Source organism: Euleptes europaea, chromosome 6 (assembly GCF_029931775.1).
Source record: "Euleptes europaea isolate rEulEur1 chromosome 6, rEulEur1.hap1, whole genome shotgun sequence".
Taxonomy (NCBI): Eukaryota; Metazoa; Chordata; class Lepidosauria; order Squamata; family Sphaerodactylidae; genus Euleptes; species Euleptes europaea.
The window spans coordinates 31,492,467-31,511,252 of NC_079317.1; the positions used below are offsets into that span (position 1 = coordinate 31,492,467).

The window sequence follows — 18,786 nt, forward strand, 5'->3', positions numbered from 1 at the left end:
GCATCTTCATGTGTATGTGTTCAAAGTGGCCTGTGCCCTCCTGTAGCCTTGGGAAAAGGACGGCAGGTTTCTCTGATGCATGTTGGGCTCCAGTGATGCTGGAAAACAGTAAACCTTCTCAGTTTCCACTTGTCTCTGAAGCTCAGTATGGCACAGGCCTTTTCTTCAGAGATTGTTTGCCCCAAGTTCAATGCTGATGGAGAGGCAAATTCTCTCCCCTTGCCCCGTGTCATGGCTCCTCTTGTTTTTACCCTGGCATTTCTCCAATTTTTCTCCTCACTAGTGGAAGGTATTTGCATCAGTGGGACGGAGTTTTCCTGCTTCCCACTCTACACTGCAGCCCACTGATCTCCCTGAAATGCTCTTCTTGGGGGACAGGGGCCCTCAGGACTGACTGAGGGTTGAATCAGGGGTCTGCAGCACGAAGAGGGAACTGTGGGAAAGGACACCTTCCCTTCTGTTGGTGGATAATTTAGTTTGGATCCAGCCCAGTATTCTCTTCTGCTTAAAATGATGTTTTCAGCAAGTTATCTATGACATCCTGAAGGTCTATAGCTGTCTTGAACTGTTTGTCCAGTTGAGACCATATTTACAGCTGAGTTATTAGGATTTTTTGTCCCATTGTGCTCCACTTTGCATTTCTTAAACATCTGGTCGAACATTTTGTTTCCTTTTTATCCCTTTTGGAGAGTTCCTTTGGAAGCTCCTCACAGTGAGTCGGGGATTGGATTGAGTGGCCTGGAGCCTTCATTGTTCACTCCCGGGCCAGTAGTTCCAATATAGATTCCCCAGGGTCTCCAGTGTCTACTTTCTTCCATTTCTCCCTTAATTTCTCTCCTGTCCTGTTTCTAACCAGTTGCTGAATCATAAAAGACTCTTCTGTCTTTATTAAGAAGCTGGAAGGAATCAAGGGCTTATGGGAAGTTTCAAAGATATGGTGTCTGTTGAATCATCCCTGCCTATGTTTTCTCTCAAACAGTTCAGGAAGGCTGGTGAAATGAGATTTTCTTGTGAAGAAGCCATGCTGCTGCTTCCTGAGAAAAGCTTGTTCTTTTATATCTTTAACAGACTTAGGCTTTTTATCAGTTTGCCTGGGATAAAATGAGTCTTTGATTCCCTGGATTTATTGTTGATGTTGACACTTAAAAGCATCTTTAATATATGTACTTAGAACAAAACTTTTTAAAGAATTACTATAGATCTGCCACACACCTTTGTATTTATTCTTCCATGTTCCCTTTCTTTTAATTAGAGCACTATACCAGTGAATACAGTTGTTCTTGATGCTCTATGACAATGACATTGTAATTACTGTGACTCTTATCTGAACTTGATTCAAGCCTCCACATCATTATCACTTTCTCTTATAATAGCAGAGTTTATTTAGATAGCAGAGCAGACTCTTTGGGGAGAAAGTGTCTGTCGTTAACATTTGATTAAGAAACCTTGAAATATTATCCCCTTTATGACACTCTAATAATAAAGGGCTGCTTTCCTTTTTCTAGCCAAACGGTTATGTACAACAAACTAATTCAAGTTCTGAACAATGGACAGGAGGCATCCTGTTTTCCTTGTAAAAGTGGGCTGGAATCCAAAAATGCTACTTCAGGCATACCTGAGGGTTTGGATATGTCCAGTGGGATATTTGGCTGTGTATTTTTTGTTCCTCTTTAAAGTGTAGATCTCCATGCTCATATGGCAAGCTGCTTTTTTGAAAGTCCCTTTGGTTTCAAAAGCAGTACTGTGCCCAGTGTTTTCGAAGCACAAGTTGTGGTCGTTTGCATCCTAGCCACTGTTCGGTAGGAGGCTGCCAGCACGATTCCTAAATTATTCAACCCTGGTTGGACGAAGAGGACTGAGCAGTATGTTTTCACTGTGTCATTCTGCGAGTTCAGTTTTCCTAATGTTGTTCAGCCAACCCACAGTCCAAGCGGGAGATGGTCGAGAGTAAGACACATTTGATAGCTGTCTTTGTTAAGACTGCTTTTGTACAGTGGCCAATTTCTCATTGTTTTACTTTTCATCATAAAAAATGTGATACACACACACTATTTATTTATTATTCAAATTTATAACCCGCCCTCATTCCCAACCAAGGCCATGCTCAGGGCAGGTAACAAACTTTAAGATACATAAAACCATGGAACAATAATTTAAAAACTCATATTAAAACCATAAACTGGATGACCTTAAAACAACTCAGACGCCACAGTGTAAATGGGTCATGGCAGGTCAACCCCCCACAGATGTTAAGAATGGGGGGGAGGGAAGGATGGGGAGGCCAGTAATGATGGATAAACTTGCAGCTACCCTCAGTTATAGGCCTGGCAGAATAGCTCCTTAAGGAACTCCTTAAGGTCCCGCCGGGTCCTGATGTCACTAAGAAGACTATTCCACCAGGCCGAAAAAGCCTTGGCCCTTGTTGGGGACTTTCGCAAACTGTACTCTTAAAGTGGAAACTGTATTCTGGGTGGAAATGAATTACAGCTTACTGTGTGGTGGGCAAAACTTCCTCCATGATGGCTGCAACCACATGGAGGAATCAGTACTTTGGAGTGTGTTACATCCTGTATTTGGCCAAATTGCTTTCCCAGCTAGCTGGGCATTTTTGATGTCAAAGGAGATCCACCCGCCTGCTGCTTACTAAGTTGTCCTGCCAACCCGTGAAGTTTGCCGGTACTGTCACTTCACCACTAAACAGTGTGTACGAGAGGAGTTTGAAAATAGGCAGTTGTCTGGTTACCTTTGCTGATTAAAGCACGATTTCTACTGTGGCCAGGCCAGGAAACTTTTTTAAGGCCATAGAGGTCTGTTATAGGTATATGGACATATCAGGCTATCACTTAAAGGAGGGCAGGGAGCTGTTCCTTTGGAAGCAGAGGATAGGACTCACAATAAAGGGTATAAGTTACAGGCAGAAAGGTACCAACTGGCCGTTAGGAAAAATTTTTTTCAATAAGAGTTGTTCAACGGGGGAATCGGCTACATAGGGAGGTGGTGAGCTCCCTCTCACTGGCAGTCTTTAAGCTGCAGCTGGACAAACACTAGTCAGGAATGCTCTAGGCTGATCCTGCATTGAGCAGGGGGTTGGACTAGATGGCCTGTATGGCCCCTTCCAATTCTATGATTATCTGATTCTGCATATTTAGTCTTGTGACCTTATTTGTAAAGCTGATATATGGGGGAGTCAGTCTTTTCCTTGGTCCTGATTTTTTTCCTTGTTTGCTCCGTCATATACCTGCTTTTATTAAAACCAATATAGTTATGGACTATTTCTTTTTACTGTACCTGAAAAATAAAATGGAATGGCATATTTGAAATACCAGTGAGGTGAGAGATTGCTTTTTTATTTCATGTTATTGCTGCTTAATGGCCTAAATATCCTTTAGTGCTTCTTTGATAAGCTGAGGTGGCATATTGATTTCCAAGCCTGTGGATTAGCATGTCTTAAAGACAAGATGTCCAGTTCCTATTTTTCCACAATTATTGGACCTAGTTTTTCTGCACTGGTACAAGGAAGTAAGTAGCTCACAAAGATGATGCTGACATGTCACTGTGAGGCTAACAACAGATAGAGCGACTAATTTTAACAATATGTATTACACTTTGGACTAACCCTCTCTCCAAGAAGCTCAGGGTACAGTACATGGTTCCCTGCCCAGCCCGAGAATCTTGTGAGGTATTTTAAGTTGCAAGATAGTGGGTGACTTCATTGCTGAGTGGTCGGGTGTTCCTGGTCCTCGTCTAACCGCTGCACCATACTGGTAACTGCAGAATCTGGCTGGGTCTACCAAAGGTGGTAGATTGTAGTCTAAGCCACAGGTTCCCAAACTGTGCTCCAGGAAGCACTTGGTGCTCCATGAAACATCTAGTGCTCCATGAAGAGACTGGAAAGAAAAATACTTACTGTCATTCGGTTTAGTATATAGGTGCTAGGTAAAAATTAGTGCTCCGTGATGAATTTTTCCTGAAAAGTGCTCCATGACTCAAAAAGTTTGGGAAACTCTGGTCTAAGCCATTCTGAATTTGTATACCATTCCCTGCCCCATGAGTAGACCTGTTTAAACCTCTTGGGTTACATGTATTGGTGTAACTCCTTTTAGGTTTAAAAGCTGCCATAAGAAGCTGCCTCCCCTATTTCCCATAATCAGGACTGAACAACCTGTTTCAAATTCCCAAGTGCCACCATCACAATGGCAGGTACTTGTGCACCAATTACCTGGAATGTTTTGCATCAGTTCACGTTGGAATTTGAGATCTATTTATGAGGCTGTGATATTTACTCGTGTCCAACGAGTGTGTTCAGCTGGGTTAGGAGCAGGTAGGCGTAGGGGCAGATACATCCAGGAAATTGTGATACTCATAGCCTGCTCAAAGTGCCATCCCACTTCTGTTAACGAAAGCTTCTTTCCTCTACCTGGTCCCTCAGTTTCGTTGGCTTGGATCCAGTTGGTCCTTTTGGCCAAGTTAGTCCATTGAATTCCTAAGTCTTTTGTCCAACGAAGAAAGACTTCCTTGGTCGGAAGAAGTCTCTGCAGGAGGCAGTTATTGGATCCAACCCACAGCCATTGTGAGAATACTTTGGACATGAAAGTAAAAATGTATTTTGTATGCTTATTTTTCTGTAGAAGCGTTCAAGCTGTTGCTAGAAAATGTCACCAAGAAAACATACCTTATTATACTTTAATGAATCCATAGAGAAGTGCAATTATACCAGTCCCCTAACTGTGAGCAGTTTCAGTCACAGATTAGACTTTCTGATCTGTAATAAAACCAAACAGTTCAGGTTCATGTAGTTTAAAAACCCTCTCTGACTGGAAATTTGCAAGTGGTATAGGGATTGGTTCTAGCAACATGTACATAATTGGAAGGAGAAATTCTTTACCTCTGGATTCATAAGTGCAGTTCCTCCACCTCTCTCCCAAACATGAAGCGAATGGAACATTAAATACAGGAATGCAGGAGAATTTGGGAGGGGGTGGGGTTGTGCAGGGCATTGGACTAGATGACCCTGGTGGTCCCTTCCAACTCTATGATTCTATGATGGCTCAGTTTGACCACTGGTTCTTCTTAAGCCATGACTGTGATGCCTGTTGTTCAGTGTGCTAGGATTAAAGTAGTTCTGTTGCTAACGTGAAGCTCTGCTAATGTAGTGTTTCTTTACAATTTTGATGACTCAGAATAGTGCAATGATGTTTTCGCATTGGGTGTTAATTGTTAAGAGGGAATCCTTTAATTGCTGAGAGGTTTGAGTTCTTTGAATGCATTCAAGCCTTGGGGATGGGATTCCACCATTTGGAAATGCTTCGTTTGCAGTCAGCGTGAGAATTTCTAACCATTTTAGCCATATTTAAATCGCTTCATCTGACTGAATATCATACCAAAAATTTAACTAGCACTAAACCCACTAGAAATAGTTGGATCCTCTCTGTACCGTGAAAACTTATTCCATTTATTCCTCTTCTCTGATTCTTGGTTTGTAGCCAGCTCCAAGTCAGTAAGAGGCCTCATCCCATAATTGCTATTTGATACGGACAACACTGTCTTCATTGTCCTCTTCAAAATTCTTTCACCAGTCAGTAAGCAGGTTGAGATTGAAACCTTTTTGTTTGGGGTTTAAAAATAGGCACTTTTTTTCCAACTTGCAGATCTGCAGGCTGATCAGTCCTTTGTTGATGACCTAAAATATAAGCTGATCCTTCCCCAGTGGTGTTAATTGTTTGGAAACAATCCCCTATTAACACACCCTCCCTTGCCTCCTAAAAACCAAAGCATTGTACACTTGTACTATGCAATGTTGACACAGTCACTGCATTCGGAGGCCTAATTTAATCATAGTTAAATAAAAATGTACACAAACCTAATTTGGGGAGGGACTGTGGCTCAGTGGTAGAGCATCTGCTTGGCATGCAGAAGGTCCCAGGTTCAATTCCTTGCATCTCCAGTTAAAGGGACTAGCCAGGTAGGTGATGTAAAAGACCCCTCTTGACACCTTGGAGAGCCGCTGCTGGTCTGAGTAGACAATATTGACTTTGATGGACCGATGGTCTGATTCAGTATACGGCAGCTTGGTGTGTACATGTGTTTGGTCTTGTGTGAACATCTGACTCTTCCCTCTTCCCCCTCCCTCTTCCCGAGGAGCACGATAAAGGGATAGTAATTCAAGACCAACTCAATGACATATAAATACAGGGATGTGTCTTAGGCATAGCTTGTTTTCCTTCTGCTAAATGAGATTTTAAGCCAGGTGGTTAAAAAATCCTGATTTGTGGCAGCAAATGAACTCTGCTTAAGCTGCATGCCTGCATTCAGATGTCACAGGTAACCACAGTTAGGCTTAAACCTAACCTGGGAAGGAAGAGGGATAAATGAGGCATACATGTGAACCTAGCACAAGCAGAGTTTCTGCATGCATTTTTATTTAACTGAGGTTAAATGGGATGTCTAAATGCAGCTAGGGTCTTCCTAGGAATGTATACAGTGATGCACCCACCTCTTGCATGTTTTGGGGTAGACATTGCAGGCATTAGAAGACATAAGAAAAGCCATTTTACTGAGCATTTAGAGTGCAGTGTTATACACCAGCCACAATAGCTATGGCATGTAGCTTGTACTTTGTTTAACTAGTAGGTAAACCAATACTGGCAAACCACTCCGTAAACAAAGTCTGCCTAGTAAACGTCGGGATGTGACGTTACCCCATGGGTCAGGAATGACATGGTGCTTGCACAGGGGACCTTTACCTTTAAACCAATACCTAATTCTGAAAAAACACTGCTTGATAATACACTTTTGCCCACATGCAAGCTGCAAAAGTACTGCATCTATACATCTATTGATGCATGTGTATATTGAAGCAGATATTGCTCAAGGCATTACACTCAGATTGTTAGGTTAATACATTAAAAGCACTATGGAAACAGTAAAATCAGTCAAATACGGCAATGATAAATAAATATATTAGCACCATGTCCACTGCATTTTATTCTTTTAAAGAGCAATCTTAAGGGCAGGCTATGAACTGCTTCAGATAACAGCTAGCCTCTACACTGGCATAATGCCAAGATGCGCTGATGAATAAGAACATAAGAAAAGCCATGCTGGATCAGACCAAGGCCCATCAAGTCCAGCAGTCTGTTCACACAGTGGCCAACCAGGTGCCTCTAGGAAACAAGACGACTGCTGCAGCATTATCCTGCCTGTGTTCCACAGCACCTAATATAGAAGGCATGCTCCTCTGATACTGTAGAGAATAGGTATGCATCATGACTAGTATCCATGAATAGCCCTCTCCTCCATGAACATGTCCACTCCCTTCTTAAAGCCTTCCAAGTTGGCAGCCATCACCACATCCTGGGGCAGGGACACTCTGCCATGGTAGTTTTCCTAAGGCTCAGTGGGTGCCTTCAGGAGCTCAGTGCTTCTCTTTTGTTTGTTGATCTTTCCTGCTAGAATGGGTGGAGATTCTAGTTCATGTGTGAGGTGTCATGCCAGCTGCTGTTAGCTGACAGTGGCCTCTGTGTGCACCGTGAATCTATGCATGTGTGAGGGGTTCCAGAAAGGATGGGAAACGGAAGTGCTTAGAGCAATCTGTTTTTAATGCTTACAAAATATTACTTATCACATATTAATGCTGGGTGAGGTGTGGCTTAATTATTGCATTTTGGGTGTATAGAGATTAAGTCTTCAGATTTAATTTTTCCTGTCAGTAAGGTGTGTTTTATTTCGTAAATATATATGATCTGACACAACAGTAACTTTTATATGCTGCATAGATATAGTCTGTCTCCTCCCATATAAACATGACTGTCCATAGAGAACTTCATGGGAGGCCCTTCCTGAGGTGCCTCTACCTTCTATGTGAATCAGGTGGTAACCAGAGTAGGACCTACATGGTGGTGGCATGGTTATGAAACTCTCTCCCCTTTGAGGTTTTCATGGCACATTCTCTGTCTTTTTACATTGTTGTTCCATTCTATTTTAGATTATCATTTCCCCTCTTATTTATGGAGGAGCCCCGTGGCGCAGAGTGGTAAGCTGCAGTACTGCAGTCAAAGCTGTGCTCGCAACCTGAGTTGGATCCCGACAGAAGTCGGTTTCAGGTAGCCAGCTCAAGGTCGACTCAGCCTTCCATCCTTCTGAGGTTGGTAAAATGAGTACCCAGCTTGCTGGGGGTAAAGTGTAGATGACTGGGGAAGGCAATGGCAAACCACCCCGCAAACAAAGCCCGCCTAGTAAATGTTGTGATGTGACGTCACCCCATGGGTCATTAATGGCCTGGTGCTTGCTCAGGGGACCACCTTTACTTTTTACCCTATTAATGATCTTGTTATGCTATCCTCTAGTTTTGTTCCTTAATTTTACCTTTTCTATTTATTTTAGCTCTTAAATATATTTAAGCAGCTATTGTTATTCTTAGGTGTTTTATGATGGTATTTTAAATAGGCTTTCAAGTGGCTTTGAATACCAGGAAAGAGAATGTAACTATTGTTAAATTCTGGTTTTTATAATTTTACATTTGTTGTAAGTGTTTGTATAAATGATATAAAATATTGTTAGCCGCTCTGAGCCTGACTTGTCAGGAAAGAGCAGGATTAAAGTCAAATAAATATTTTAAGCATATGTATATTCTTACTGTCTTGACCTGGATGGCCCAGGCTAGCCTGATCTGGTCAGATCTCAGAAGCTAAGCAGGGTTGGCCCTGGCTAGTACTTGGATGGGAGACCACCAAAGAATACCAGGGTCGTTATGCAGAGGCAGGCACTGGCAAACCATCTTTGTTAGCCTCTTGCCTTGAAAACCCTATGGAGTTGCTGTAAGTCGGCTGCGACTTGACCACACTTTACACCCACATATCCTTATTAAACATTTGTCAGATTTCACGAAGGCTTCACATAATCTTGTAAAAACACTGATCTATCCTTCCAGGCTTTAAAGCAACAAGATACTAAAGTCAATGAAGTGGAAATCATCTTGAAAAATAAACTGCTGAAAACTGAAGATGAAAAAAGTAAAGTAAGAAAATACATTGTTAATATATATATGTATGTTATGGTGGGGTATCTTTCTGTTGGGACTGATACTTCAAGATGCAGGTTTACATGATGGAGTATTCCTCTATGCTACAAATTCCCTACATATCAAAATATTGAGGAAAAGACTGGAATTGAACCCTTCTCTTCATATGCTGGACTTTTGTATGGAGGGTTTAAAAATAATCTCTCTTAATTTGAGTCTCTGAGTACAACCTGAAGTGATAGAGCCCCAGACATTGGGTTACTACTTCAGTGTGAACTAGGCTGTGGTTGACTTACCATAGCAAGAAAAATATGGTTAACTGAGATGCCACCCAATCTCGCTCGAGGCTGCTTTCTCTGGTGCCTGATCCTAAGAGCCAATGTGGTATAGTAGCTAGTTGGATTAAGATGAAACCCAAGTTCAAACCATCCCTCCATTATGAAGGTTATTACTTGATTCTGGGCAAATTGTGTGTTGGCCTAACCTATCTCACAAGATCGTTGTGAGGAAAAAGGAAAAAGTGGATTCAGAAGAGGAATGAGATAAAGTATTAGCATGTGACATACTTTTAAATCCCTGTGGAAGGCTTCATAAGGCATGAAAAAATTAGATGATATTTCCAAATACATATTTCAGCCCTGAAAGCAATAGAAGGGTGGAACAAAAATTTGGGGGAATTCAGTTCCATTGTTGTGGGCCAAACATCAAGGAAGAATTCTTAAGTGAGTTTATCTTCAAAGCATGGTGTTTGGCCATCATTAAAAGGGTTTTCTATTGTTTATGGCTGCAGTACAGCTCAAGACATAAGACATAAGAAAGGCCATGTGGGATCAGACTAAGGTCCATCAAGTCTAGCAGTCTGTTCACACAGTGGCCAACCAGGTGCCTCTAGGAAGCCCACAAACAAGACAACTACAGCAGCATTATCCTGCCTGTGTTCCAAAGCACCTAGTATAATAGGCATGCTCCTCTGACATTTTAGCTTTATAGTACAAAATCACCTTGTTGAACTCACAGGTATAAGAGCATATCATGGGATACCCAATATATGCATTTTGTATTGTATCTCTCATACATTTATAATACCAATAGACTTTAGAAGAATACATATTGTAGTTCTAGCCCTTCACTTATCTATAGAAGGCCCTCTTTCATTTGGGTTAGTAACCTTGGTGATTTTTAAAAATTTGTCTGGAAATATCATTTTGCTTTTTCCATACTTTTCCCAATATCAGATTTTAGGCTTTCGGGAGATAAACAATAAACAACTGAATGCCACCTTGAAAGGAGATCATATACAGAGTGTAAGAGGAAGATATGCTAGAAAGTCCATTATGTAACACCTTTTTTAGGAAGGGGGAGAATGTGTAAATGGATAATTTAATCGAAGGTACCGCTGGGATAATAGGCATTTGGTTAGCTTAGCAAAGCAGTGAATAAGAAATGAGCTTTTGGAGTACTTCTGGGGTGTATTAAGTATTGGCATCTAAATAATTCATAAAATTACCAGCAATGGAATGAATTTTTATCTCTGTTTCTAATCCAAATAAGCTTGAGCAGGAATTGGAGCACTCCCGGAGGAAACTGGATCAGTCGGAATACAGCCGAGAAGCCCTTCTCCGCCAGGTAACCGCTTTCCTGAGTGAAAATCTATCTCCTTTCACAGTAGGGCCTCTTTAAGCTTGCTATCAAATATACTTCAGTGATGTTAGGAAGAAAATGGAGGTGTGATAAGGAAAGCATGCAGAATGCCAGGCTTGATTACAGAACGACATTTTATACGACACTGTTTTGCCAAGGCCGAGCTGAGAAATGTAACAAACCCTAGTTGTCTTAATGATATTAATACAGTAGCTATCTATCAAAGATTTAGCCAGTGACTTTTTTTTGTTTGTTTCATTGTTTTACATTTTGTATCATGCCCTTCCTAGCATGAGGAAGATTGTGAAGAGAAGTTGTGAGGGTTTCACTTGGAGGGTTTCACTTCAAAGCTGAGGTGGAGCAGGTATCTGCAAACCAGCAGCTTGGGCGGGTGTGTGTGTGCCCAGAAGACCAGGATCTTGCAAATGTGAGAATCAGGAGACTGCACAGGTTTAAATAGCTGCAGAGTTTCACTGCTGTGTTCCACCGCTACAATGCAACTAACTTGCTTCTAGAGTTTTCTTTTGGCCTCCATGGGTTGCTGTAAATCCTGGAGTGGACTCGCATGACATTAATTCAGGGCAGCCAGAATACTGAGCTGGATCAAGGAATGTAATTGTCACAAACACCTCTACAGGCTGGCCGCAGATCGTGGTTTTCTATAGCTCAAGCTTGTGCTCATTTTCACAGATTGCCCCTCCTTTGTGTTTCACTCTGCTTTAATTGGCACTCTTGGAGTAAGTTATGTTTATATAGCAGTGGGCTGTGTCATGCCAAATAAGGCAATCAGCACTCTTTATCGGCGTGGGTTTTTCCCTCCCCTCCTCATTGCCACTTCTGCTGATTTCCTATTTCCACTTAATTTAAATTTTTTTTAGTTAAAACCACATATATTGGACGTACATATTGCGTATAGAGTGAGGCACTTAAAATCTGTATAGTTTAAATCTCTTTGCTTCACTTGTTGGTGTTAGAAAATATGATTTTTATGTTGTGATAGCCCAAATATTTTGGCTTTTTCGTTTGCATTTTGATATATTTAGAAAGAGTAGAGAAGGACAAAATGTCCCCTCCTAGGAAATAAATTAATTGAATGATTGGAGTTTTTCTTTTTCCTCTGCTGGAGCTGCTTTCTCTGCTTTTGCTTTGCACAAGCAAATTATAACTTGTGCAAATGAACTGCTTTTATATTGCTAATCTCCTTTCTGGCATCTAGCAATGTAATTTGTTCAGCAGCAAAGCCAGCCAGCCAAACCAAACCTCGTTGTGTTTCATAGCAAATTGGCTGGTCTTAGTTTTGCAGAGTCTTCTTTTCTTCTTGCTTCATATTGCAGTACAGATTTGAGATACTTATTTATTTGAAATATTTATTAAGCTACCATGTTGAAAGCTGATAGGGGGAGGAAAGAGGGAATTGCGCATTTCCATGTGCCTTGGTGTTTAGACTTCATTCTATGCTGTGTACACATAATAGCTGTGTTTTGCCTTTACATTTTTCTGTGTTTTAGGAATATCACATATTAATGATACCAATTCACACAGTAGTGTTTTCAGATGCTGTATGCTACTGCATTCCAAATCCCAGCCTGCAGTTGAAGAGCTGAGGGACACTTTCCCCATGATATCTCCTTTTTAGCTGCTTGTTCTTACACTCTGTCCAATTGTATGATGTCCCAGGTGATTTTACACATGCAAGAGTATTAGGTTGGTAAAATGGAATGTACCACATCAGACTACACTGAAATATTGGTTAGTTATGGTGATGGAACAAATTGCAGTATGTAGGCACTACAGGCAGGTGAAAAACCAGGTCTTGGAATGCTCCTTATGTTAAAAACTCCCTGTAAATAGAAAACTGGCATGATAAGCAAAGAGGTGGTAGAAGCTCTGTGCTGTGCTGTCTGTTTGCAAGGGGGGGGGTATTTAAGGGAACATTCAGAACTGGAATCCACCACCTGTGCCCTATCCTACCACCTCATTCCCATGCATGTGTAAACTGGTCCAATTGGTGGTGTCTGACAGGTGAGTCAGAGTTGAGAGCAGGCAGCTCAGCCTTCAATTCCCCAATCTTATTGTCTTTCTTGAAAAAAGACAGGGCCTTCAGTGAGTTGAGAAGACAAAGAAGGGTGGATTGTCCTCCTTTCCTAATTTCTTTCAGAGTAGATGCGACTGTGCACCAAACTATATGTCAAGTCATTTACAGCGCAATCCTATGCAGAGTTTTCTCCGGTCTAAGCTCACTGGTGTATATCCTACCAGTCCATGTGTGGAATGCAGAGTCTTTCTGCCTGCCTTCTCTGTTCCTGCAGCCCTTTTTGACCCCCAAAGGTTGCGGGACCCATATGGTCGATTTCACCCCTCATCTCAGCCCACCAACCCATGAGGCTCTTCCTCTGCATGGATTCTGCAGCCTCAGGACCAGTCTCTCTGTGGGTCTGAAGTAGCTGCAGGAATGGAGAAGGACCACAGGAAAAGTGGTGTTGTGCCTTCTGATGGTTGGACACGTGCCACTGGAGGTAGACTGGAGTAACTCTGCATAGGATTGCACTGTGGAGCTCCCGATGGGGTTTTGTTTTTAATTGGTGCTGTTAGTGGGAGCTGCCAACTTGTATTGGGGTGGGAGGGTTAACCCCTTTCCTCCATGCAGTTTTGCTGATCAAATTTCCCCCCTTAGCTGTTGATTGCTACACAAGGGAAAGAAACACTGGTACCTGCAAACAGCACCTGGGGTAGTAGTAGTATTTATATCACAGAAACTGTAGGGGATGAATTAATTTGGCCCTGAGCACACGCTGCAACCCAAAAACGTCATTCAGTGTGTGAAGGATCCAGTTGAGCAAAAAAGCACTCTGTTGCATAAATCACTTAATTTTGGGGTATGATTTCTTTCTCTTTTTGGTCATGTTTTGTTTTTTGCTTCAGACCTTTCAGAGAATTGATAATGTAAGTGAAGATTCCTCCACGCTTTTGAAATCACTTTCTCCTTGGTTTAAAAAGCTGGCACTTGTCTGTGTGTGTGTATGTGTGTGTGTTAGATTGAGGATCTCCGTTCCCAACTCCTTAGAGCAGAAGAGGAGCGTCTGAGTTTGCAGCACCAAATTTCTCAGGTCGCCATGCATCACCAGAAGCACCCCGATGAACAGGAGGATGCCAGGAGGAAGCGCAGAGGTAGGACTCTCCCCACTCTCTACTCCCTACCCATTGTTATAGCCCCCCCTCCCAAATCTACATAAATGGGTAATGGGCAAAGACTCCGTGCTTGGAATGGTAAGACAGAGAAAATGGTGAACCAATGTATCGGGTTTCAAAAACCATATTGGCTTAATAGTGCATGGTTAACAATGATACTGCAAACCAAAAGAAGATGCCAGATGCCCCTACGAGTTTCGCTGTACAAGCGTCATCAGGGGGATCAGAGTTGCTGACCTTCTCCACAGCAATTGCTGGGACCTTTGCTTGGTGTGTATGTGCCGTGGATGGCCCAGGCTAGCCCGATCTCGTCAATATCCCTCCTTATCCTATAATTAAGGTGGCTGCTGCTGTTTGACCACCTGTTTGACTGCACCTGTTATTTTACACAGCATTCCACCATTCACCACATGCAGACTCTCTTACAATACAGAGCCAGTATTATTTGGTCTCCCTTCTACCACCCTTTCTCAGTTGCCTGGTTTCTGGCACATTACAGCCACTTCCTTTGTGCTGCACCATATCTCTCATTCTTCCAGTCCCTGCAGTCTCCAAAGCCAGTTCATGGATGGAGCAGTGGAGGGTCCAACTCATTGCCTCTTTTTCCCGGACATTAAGTTACCAAAAGTAGTTCGTCTTTGCTACCCCAAAACCAGTTCTAAGCCTTATAAGAACATAAGAAAGGCCATGCTGGATCAGACCAAGGCCCATCAAGTCCAGCAGCCTGTTCACACAGTGACCAACCAGGTGCCTCTAGGAAGCCCACAAACAAGACGACTGCAGCAGCATTATCCTGCCTGTGTTCCACAGCACCCAATATAATAGGCATGCTCATCTGATCCTGGAGAGAATAGGTATGCATCATGACTAGTATTCATTTTGATATCCCTATTCTCCATGAACATGTCCACTCCCCTCTTAAAGCCTTCCAGGTTGGCAGCCATCACTACATCCTGGGGCAGGAATTTCCACAATTTAGCTATGCCTTGTTTCTTGATAGTCCAAAATTCATCAATGCTTCAGCTTTCCAAAGTGCAGAGCTGATTAGGTATGTGTACACATCTTCTGCTTTTTAATTTGGTATGTTTCTGATTCCACATTTTTGTCTTCTGCGTTCCAGTGGCTGATCAGGACAAACAAGATATGGAGAAACAGATCTGGGAATTGAGAGCAAAGCTCAGTCATAGTGCTGTCATGTCAGAGATAGAGGAGTTAAAGCGATGCATTGAGCGCAAGGACAAAGAGAAGGCACAGCTTGGACTGAAAGTAGAGGTAACTCTTTAACATTATGACATTATATTTGATTGGGCTTGCTTCATTAAAGCCTGCTTGTCGCAGTCAGCAGATAAGATGACTTGGCAGATAAGATGTTCAACTCGTATCAAGACTCATATCAAGACTGGACCACTTCACAATGTTGGTGAGGGCTTGCAGGAGGAAGGAGAAGAGAGATTTCCCCACCTAGAATGCCAGTGTATCAGGGAAAACGCTGGGCCAGAACCTGGTTTCCAGCGTGCAGGGACTATTAAAAATTTATATTGATGAGCGTTCAATCTTTCAAGTCCCACCTGCAGTCTGCAGTGGGACAGCCGAGACAAGGGTCTGCCCTTCAACTTGCTGCTTGGCAGGTGGGGCTGAGAGATCTGAGAGAACTGTGACTGGCCCAAGGTCTCCCAGCAGGCTTCATGTGGAGGAGTGGGGACTCAAACCCGGCTCACCAGATTGGAACCCACCGCTCTTAACCACTACACAACTCTGGCTCTCAATGGCTGGGGAGGACGAGGCCTTCCTCGCCCTCTTGTGAAGGCCATTCAGGGTAGGAGCAACAGTGGAGGAAGCTCTTGAGCAAGTAGTTACCCAGTGATCTTGCTGTAGTGAAGTCACTGACCGAAGGAATTGGCAGACTGACCAAAGCTGACATGGGGCCAGGAGTGCTGAAACATGAGCCTTTAATAGACTTGGTTAAGGGTTTGTTTGTTTTTTAAGAAAATGTGATAGTTCAAAAATATTATTGAATGCAGCTGTTGTTCTTTGAAGCTCAGGATTTCAGTGAATCAAATTTAGATCGTATAAATGGGCAATCATTAGAACAAGCACTATTTAATTTGGCATAATAGTGCATCTAGAGGTAATGTTTAATTTCCTTTATAATTACGTGGTTAGCTTTTGTATTGAGAGCTGCCGACTGGCTCAGAGGGCTGTTCAGAATATGTCACAACTTAGCAATAAGGCTGTCAACTCTAATTCTGATCAGGACATCTATGTGGTAGTATAACCCAGAATCCTTCTGGGGCTCAAAATGCTCATCTCTGTAAAACCAGTTTGAAAAATTCTTAATTTGTTTTTTTGGCGGGGGGTCGATATTCATAGCTCTTCTGCTTCTGATTAAAGGAATAAAGCTGAATATAATGAAAAATTAATACTCTTCCTAAAGATTTCAACAATTAACAATCCGCAAGACAGATTACCTGCTGAAGCGTTGAAACCAGTGATTACGTTTTGTTTGTTTTTACGTCTGTTGTCTCTGAATATAACAAGAATGCCAAAGGAAGTAATATATGCCATGTTGGTTTCTAAGAGCTTAATTGTTGTGGGAGATCGCTGTCTAGATGCTGCTTAGATGCTGCTCAGTTTCCAGTAATATAACTGTTCTCTTTAGTTTTTTTAAAAAATGGATAGAAGGCTGAGAGATGGCCTGCTTTTTGTAAGTTTTTAAATCCACAGGCTTAGAGGTCTGTGTCACTGAAATGAATCTTTTAAGACACATTTTGCTTCCTGCTGTTACCCTCCAAGGGAGGCAGTAGCAGTTGTGGGAGGCAAAAGGGAATGGGTAATTTCCTTTTTTGATGCAACATTAAGCTGCAAAAGGCTGTGAACTCCAGACCTGCAGGACTAATACAGTATCCCATCAAATGGTCTCTGTAGTACCCCTTTCAACTGTAAATCTGGGGCGTGTGTGTGTGTTTTTTCTGTCTAATGATTCCCTGCATGGGAAGGGAGAGCAGGTAAGACGACCCTGGCCTCTCCTCCGCCTGTGTGCAGTTGCCTGATGGTGTGCAGCTTGCGGCCACATGCAGAACATATCCAGAACACTCAGCTATCCAGCATCACCCTGAGGCCAAGCCCCTCCCCCCGGCCATCATAACCCTGCGTCTTTGGGGCACACGTGCCCCACTCTCACCTTGTTAGACAGCTACTCTCCAACCATTGCTAGGCTTCTGACAGCAGATACTGCTAACATCCATCATCCTTGGGTGCCTCCTTCCCCCTCAGCTTGCCTTGAGGTGTTGGGAGCCATCTTTGTCAGAGGCCTCCTGGGTAGCTGTCCTGTTTGTCTGCCTGCTATGTAGGATGGCTCTGTGGCTTTCGGGGAAGAGGAAGCATCCCACCAGGCATGGGAGCTGTCACCCTGGTGGTCCCAGTGGGGTGGGGTTTCGTCACTGTGGATTCTTCTTGGTAGGATCTGTTGCAGAGCAATAAGCTTGAGTATCTAGCACATTTGAGTAACCGACAACACCCATTCCCCAGACGTTCCAGATAACAAAGCTTTAACTGTGCATTTCCCACTGCTGCTTTTTTCTTTGCATTGCACTGATTTTATAAAGTTTTTTAAAGGCAGTTTATCCTTTTTATTGTTAAAGGTTCTTAGCCTCTTTGACAATGGGCTTAGACTATAGTAATTCTGCATAGCATTGCACTGTGAGTGTCCTAGTAATAGAAAGGTACAGTAAAAATGTTTTAATATAATGTTACCATGCAGATGTTTTCCGCAGTCTAATGTTTCCCCTTCCCTTGGCAATTCCATTGGCTTTATTCCTCGTCCAGATTGCTCACTTGTTTGATTAAAATATTCCAGTATGGTCTCCAAACCAAGGTTCCTAAGTTGGTTAATGAAATGCCACAATACAAATACATACTGCATGGCTTATTAGATGTCTCATCCTATTGACTGCATTGACTTATACTGTGTAATCTACTTTAAGTTTCTGTGAGAAAGACAAGACTATAAAGTAAATAAATAAAACTAAAATCCAGAAAGTGTTTACTACAGTCAACAACTAGTTAAAGCATCAAATAAGCACAAATTATTGCTAAATGCCTAAACTAATATCCCTGCTGTGTAAAACTCAAAAGACTGGCTTCTGAAAGGGAGTTCTGCATGTGAAAACACAGAAAAAGTCTCATTGATTATGGCTGTCCATCTCATTTTCATTAGGGCTGGATTGCAGATGCTGTTGAGATGCTACAAATGTTATGGTCGTGATTGTCCCAGGGAGCAGACGATTGACGCTGTACACTTCCAAAGATGGAAGCTAAGGCTAACCATAGTGAGGCATGCATGCTTGCTGTATGCACAGTGTTGGGTGCAAGGTTTTCTTTTGTTGTTCTTTTACAGAAAGAGGTCAGGCGCTTACACATTTTGTTTGCCTATTTATTACATTTTGATCCCACTCTTTTCTCTGAGGAACTCAGTGATGTTCATGCTTCACTCATCTTGTTTTATCCTCACAACAGCCCTGTGAGGGAGGCTGGGCTGGCAGACTGACTGGTCCAAGGTCACCCACGGCCAAGTGGACATTTGGACTCGGATCTTCCTATGTCTAGTCACACCCTTTACGCACCATGCTGTGTTCATTCTGCTTTCCTTTCTTACAAAAACAAACATTGATACTTTTGAGGACATACCAACTTTGTCTCACCTAATGTAATCCAAAGCACTCTTGAGGGGGTGGGGGTGGGGAAATAGATATTTTACAGTTGACAATGAAAAAGCTAATTTAGCTTGTACTAATGTACCTTTCCAAAGTTACGTAAACCTGAAATTGGACGGTGTACTGTACATACAAAGTACATTCATTTTGTTCTTTTAAACTCATGTTGAACCTCATTAACCTTCATAGGTTATTTGTATTCATAAGAATTCCAAATATCCCCCC

The 18,786-nt window shown here is 42.4% G+C and overlaps 1 protein-coding gene across 1 annotated transcript in view; it reads left to right on the plus strand.

Annotated features, from left to right (window-relative positions):
* CEP128 (centrosomal protein 128) overlaps nt 1–18,786 on the plus strand; it is a 195,931-nt gene that overhangs the window by 26,674 nt on the left and 150,471 nt on the right. The window contains exons 8-12 of the mRNA XM_056851842.1: nt 8,930–9,016; nt 10,571–10,645; nt 13,696–13,828; nt 14,468–14,476; nt 14,970–15,121. Coding sequence (XP_056707820.1) covers nt 8,930–9,016; nt 10,571–10,645; nt 13,696–13,828; nt 14,468–14,476; nt 14,970–15,121 — 456 coding nt within the window. The remainder of the gene's footprint in view (nt 1–8,929; nt 9,017–10,570; nt 10,646–13,695; nt 13,829–14,467; nt 14,477–14,969; nt 15,122–18,786) is intronic.